Genomic DNA, 6,000 nt, shown 5'->3' on the forward strand with positions numbered 1-6,000 from the left:
ACCATCCTGGCAGCTGTGCACTTTAGACTCTCTGTGGACTTAACTCTAAAGATCAAACTATCAGTTCAAAGATCTCCACAGATTTAGTTGCAATAGAATTTGCCTTTAAAAATTGAACTTCTTTTTTTATGTTTTATATTAAATGTAAATTGGTTTACTTTTTTTTTCCTCTTCTGTTTCATGTATGACAGATGTACAGTACCTCTTTGTAGGAAGACATAATCCTTTCAATAGCGTCTGCTCCAGAGATCAGCAAGTTTCGTGATGTAGTAAAAGCTTCTGTTCTTTCACTAACCATTGCCTGTTTCTGGCCATCTTCCAATTCTAAAGGTAACAAAAAAGTTTTCTGTTAAAACATTCTTCCGAAAATTATCTCTACAAATTAAACTATTATTAGAATGTGAGCTATTACAGAGCAGTTTTTAAATTAAGAAAAAGTTAACTTTACAAAGACAACCTTTCAAAAATAATTTTTGAATGTAATTAGCACAGATAGCTTGGTAACAAAGAATAAGTGTGAGTAAATGGAATTCATCAGGCTAGGCAGGGTAATAGGTGGATCCAGTGCAGCAACTCCAGCATTAGCAATTGTTATTAACATCCTCTATGCACAGTGCTTATGGTCAAGAAAATCTAGGAGGAATTCCCTGCAGGTGTAATGTGACTAAATTTTATGGGCTATAGTCTAGAAATCTGGTATCTAGAAATCTACATGCAGTACCAGAGCCACATGTATCTTTCTGTCTTTATTAGTTAAATCTAAATGTTATTTTGTTTTCCTTTACACATCCATAAAGGTATCCCTACATAATTACACCTGAATCACTGAAATACACTATGGGCAATTTAGGAAAAACTATTTCAAAATTCTTATATCATAATTTTGCATATATATATATATATATATACACCACCTACACGTTACTCTTTCTGGCCTCAGATTTTTTTATAACTATTTTAATTAATTGAGATACATGTTCAAATTTTTTAGCTTAAACTATACAACATCAGTACACTACAACTAGCTGTATGTAATCTAGCCACCTGAGACACAATGAAAGGCGTGCTTTAAAAAAAAAAAAAAGAGACAGAAAACACCTTGCAAAGGGAGAGATTACGAAACTCTTGCTCATGTAGTCCTCACTTATTCTAAAAAGTCATTTCCACTCCAAGAAGAATAAACTTAGGGGACAGAGATAATTCAGTTAATTCATTAGTAAAAACTAATCTGAAATTTGTTTCTTACTTCTCAGAGAACCAATTTTTATTGATCCTGTTGGGATTATAGCCCACGCAGTCCATGTTATGTAGAACCACTAAAACTAAATAATTTAGGAATCAGGTGTCGTTTAACTACACTAATGCAGCATTCCTCCTGTATGTCAATGCAGAATTTACTGCTGGCTGCTTCCAGCACCCAGGCTAGCTCATCTACCAAGAGTTTAGAGATCTCTACAAACCACTGCATCGGTCATTTCAGGCATGCTTCTAGGGGTTTTTGAAAAATGTAAATTATACAGAGTTTATGAGCATTTCACTGTTCTAAAACACAAGCTCTTATATTACACGCCTAACCCACCAAGATTACTTTTCTTGAACTTCTCGTACAAAATATTTTTCACATGGCTGGCCGCCTGTGTTTGAAGAAGTGGTGCATTGTAACAGGGCAGACAGGCTGTCTCTGTTTCATACAGAATCTAACATTTCCTTTTTCATCTTCATTTATGTAACTGACAGTCATACTTGTTTTATAAACAAAGATAAGTGTCCACCCTGTCTAGAGAAATCTAAATCTTGCTTCCAAAAGTAGTTACTTTCCAGAAACCAATGTGAGACACGACATTTGGAACACCAATTGTTTAACACAAAAGAATGAGAAACGTTATCAAATGGGAATCTTGGCTTTGCCAGTTAATTTCTTCCCTGAAATATGTAAAAGAACTAGCAAATTTCAGTCAGAAATATCACCATCATATAATATTTTTCATTGCAGGATTTTTTACTCTTTTTTTTCTTTTTTTTTTTTTTCTCCCCCCTGAAGAAGTGTACAAAATCTGCTGCTTTACACCTTTGGTCTCAGGTCTGGTCATGGTACCAGTTTTGGGCATATCCCTGACTCTGGTGATTTGTCCTGAAGTAATAAATCCACTATCTGTTCCTTCAGATATGAACAAACTTGCATCTGTCCTGCTGAGGCACAAAGCACTGTTTTCCCAATAAGGACAATGGTAAATTCAGGTCTGCTTGATTCTTTGAATACCTGTTATACTTCAAACTGTTCTTGACAGTGTTAGTGTTCAGTATTATGTTTGTGATCCATCATTATGATATGCCTCAGGTCTCCATAAGAAGTCCCGTGCTTTAATGTTTTATGTTGCTGGTGGCAAATATTCTTTCACTTTACAACATGAGCCATCACTGCATCTTTCTTTTCTCCCACATTTGAAAAGTACTTATCAGAAGAATACTCATGAGTAACAGGAATGTTATTTAGTTTAGCATGAATACAAGCCTTTTTTTTTTCATGCTGTAATACCAAGGAGATATTTACAATGTGTAGTTAAATGATCTTTTTCTTGACTGTACTCACTCCCGTCTTAGCAGAAGGACTCTGATAGTTTTTTCTGTTGTGTTGATATCCTTCACTGTGAGGTGAAATTTGTACAGTCTTCTGTTTGGAACAGGACCTCTTGATATTTTTGAAGGATGCCAGCCAGGATCCTGACACAGTGTCCTCCCAAGCCATGTGCTGGGCAGCGGCTCAGCCAGCTGAACACCCAGCCGCGTACCCACACAATGGCAAGTAACCTCAACCATGTGGGGACTACATGAAGCCATCCTACAGGTTGAACCAACCTTGTCCAGTGGGACAGCCCTGATTTGGAATATAACTTCCAAGACCTGCATGGAAAAGAATTCACTCATTCCTGACTAACTGTACCTGACTTAGAACTGATCCTTCTGCAGACATGGTAGGATCTGTGCTTAAAGAATTCTATTGAATTTGTAATATATTCTATGGTTTTAACATCACATAAGGATGCCTGTTGAGGCAAACTTCCCCACTTGTCTTTCACTACCCCTTCTGAATTACATTTCCTTCTGCTCTCTCTTTTTTTGTTTTGGTTTTTTGTTTTTTTTTTGGTTTTTTTTTTTTTTTAGTAGCATCTGCAGTAACAACACTACTTGAGTCTTGTTTCACTTCCTGGAAAGTTGTGAAAGGATGTCAAAAACGACACCATCCGAGCCTGGAAACTGAATTTCACCTGCTCTTCTCCCAGGGAGTGAGAGAAAAACAGTGGTTCCTAACATGTCAACATATAAGAGAATAATTACCTATAATTACACTATGGTTTATGGAAGGAGGAGATAAGCACTCTAGGAAAGTTAATAGTATAATTTTGTAAAGTACCAGGAGATGCTGCAAAAATCAGCCTGCCATCCCAACAGTGGCTACTAGTGAATAAAGACTGCAATTATAATTATAATCTTATGTGACACGAGGATCCTCTAAGTCCTGAATTCATGTTGTTTATGAGGCTTATTTTCAAAGTTGGATCTTTTGTGTTGCTCTTTCCTCAGCTGACTTTGTATGCTTGAAAGTTACACACAAGACATGACCATTGTAATAAAGTCTGTGAATAATAAACAGATATTAATGGCATTCAGGGGAAGTACAGTCTTTTGAGGATGTAACTTTAAAGAAACATTTAGAAATCAAGTAAAAAAAAAAAGGTATTACCGCCATCTGCAAATCCTGTTGCGGTGATGATGGGCACAGCAACCATAATCATTCCACAGCTACTCCAAACATACTTCATTAGAAACTGCTCTATCATGATGTACCATAAACGTTTGGACAAAATGAGATTCATTTGATCTGCCAAAGCCTTGTAGCTTTTTTGCAGTTGTTTCATTTCTACCTATAGTTAAAAAATAACAAACATTAAAACATTTATACAAGGCAACGCAGCTGCATGCATCATAAAAGACAAGTTCACATACATGCACAAAATAATCAGGTATCCAGCTGGGACTTCTGAGTCACATCTGCTGCGTGGTACTTTATTTTAACAGTCTCACAGGAAAAGCACACAGCTTTATGAAAGTGAGTGGACCTACTTCTTATTTACGCCATTGTCCCTCACTCAACAGCACATTGGCAGGTTTTCAGCTCTTTTAACGTCTCTGATAGACACAAGAACAACATACAAGGCAGTCACAGCAGCTGATTCTAACAACCAAAATAAGATTGATTCCACATCCTTTTAATAAAGCTGCAGCATTTCACAGCAACTGAAACTCCTCATATTGGAAAGCGTTTGGGGATCAATTATTCCCAATGACTTAAAGCTGCAGAGCTGATCCCTGAAATGCAGTGCTGCTTGTTTTTAGAAGCAGTCTGGGGGAAGACAAGACTATCCCAAGAGGTTTAACAAGTCAAAGACAGTTGCAAGTCAATATGACACAATGCATTCAGCTCAAGCCAGTATATATGGGAACAGAAAAAATGAAAAAAACATTACTACAGGCAGCTTTTGAGAATGATTCCTTTTACCAAAATAAACCATTTACATTATATAATCATTGCTTGGACTGAAAGAGTAATACTTCAGGTCGGTCTCCAGCTTTCATTTTCAGCTTACATTAAATAATTTTTTTTTCCACATCATGTTTGAACAGTGTTACAGCCAAAATTAACTTCTAATAAAAATATGAAGAGTTCCTTAATAAGCTGGCTTTAAAACAAGCCATTAGTTTATGTAACTGTGACTGCTGAAGTACGGTACTTAAGCTATTTTAAGACGCTGATGACTACATCTTTGCTTAGCTATGTAAAAGAGTGTCAAAGGTTGTAGCGTTCTCTGTGCTATCACAGAGTTTTCCCCTAGACTTTCTGCTGTGCCCTGGTTGCTATTTCTGCAGCATTAAATCTGGCAGCTCATAAACATGGGTGAAAAAAGAAGGCTGGAAAAGTAAAGCCGAATGGACTGGGGCAGGGAGGTGGGGAACAAGAACGGAGACTAGCTTTCTAGAAAAGCACAGGATCCAGCTGCAAAACAGGAACGTGGTCAGAGCACAAGGGAACTACAGTCTGGTCCCCCAGATACCGCCTGTGAGATGGCATTTTCCTAGGAAACGGGAAGTGCTAGCTGTAAACAGGTTTAAATGTCAGAGGGACACAAAGAGCCTGGGGAGGGCAACAGGGTAAGCGCGGGTCGGCTCTGGCACTGCATGAGCGACCCCAAAACCTCCGATTTCTCTCCCCCTTACCTTGTGCCCTCGGTAAAAGGCAATCTCTTCCACATTGGCGATGATGCGTGAATGCATGAAGCGCAGATAGCCCTTCTTGTGTGCCTCCTCAGCCACCAGCTTGCCAAACTTGGGTGAGCAGGCTTTGAGCACGCGGGCTGTAGCGTAGACGACGAGCCCAGCCAGAAGTGTGGGCCCGATGGGGTTAGCCCCCCGCGACCGCGCGGTGCGGATGAGGGTGTAGGAGGTGAGCACAACATCCAGGATGGGCTTGGTGAGGTTCGAGTAGAGATGCGCCACGGACTGTGAGAACATCATGATGTCCTCGGTGAGGGACTGGTCAGGGTTGGCCAGCCGCCCGTCCATGCTGATCACTCTGTAGTACGTCTGGTTGGCAAAGTAGGTCTCATAGGCGTGATCCACCAGGCGCGTGCGGAAGGCGAGGGCCAGCTTGCACTCCAGGTACCGGATGGTGCTGTTCACAAAAGTGGCTGGGATCGCAATCATCAGCCATTTGATTAATTTGAAGACAAAGCTCCTCGGCTTTTTTTCCACGATGCTTTTCACAATCTTCCCATCGAGGGCGGCCACATAGATGGAGAGGAAGGTCCTGGAAACCAGAGCAACCGAGTGCAGGCACAGCAAGCCCAGCTCGGCGCTCACCAGCTTTGGGAAGAACAGCTTGCGAAGTTCCACCAGCTGCTTGAAAAATTCCGCGTTGACCGCCGGGGAGGCTCTGCCCCGGCT

At 40.0% G+C, this 6,000-nt stretch overlaps 1 protein-coding gene across 1 annotated transcript in view; it reads right to left on the bottom strand.

Annotated features, from left to right (window-relative positions):
* Positions 1–5,994, bottom strand: part of LOC104457727 (ATP-binding cassette sub-family D member 2) — a gene marked incomplete at its 5' end in the record, with an annotated part of 42,542 nt that extends 36,548 nt beyond the window's left edge. Inside the window, 3 exons of the mRNA XM_010086522.1 lie at positions 203–324; positions 3,743–3,923; positions 5,275–5,994. Of these exons, the coding sequence (XP_010084824.1) occupies positions 203–324; positions 3,743–3,923; positions 5,275–5,994 (1,023 nt within the window). The remainder of the gene's footprint in view (positions 1–202; positions 325–3,742; positions 3,924–5,274) is intronic.
* Between the last annotated feature and the right edge of the window lie 6 nt (positions 5,995–6,000).

The sequence above is a fragment of the Pterocles gutturalis genome, unplaced genomic scaffold, assembly GCF_000699245.1.
Source record: "Pterocles gutturalis isolate BGI_N339 unplaced genomic scaffold, ASM69924v1 scaffold9816, whole genome shotgun sequence".
Lineage (NCBI taxonomy): Eukaryota > Metazoa > Chordata > Aves > Pterocliformes > Pteroclidae > Pterocles > Pterocles gutturalis.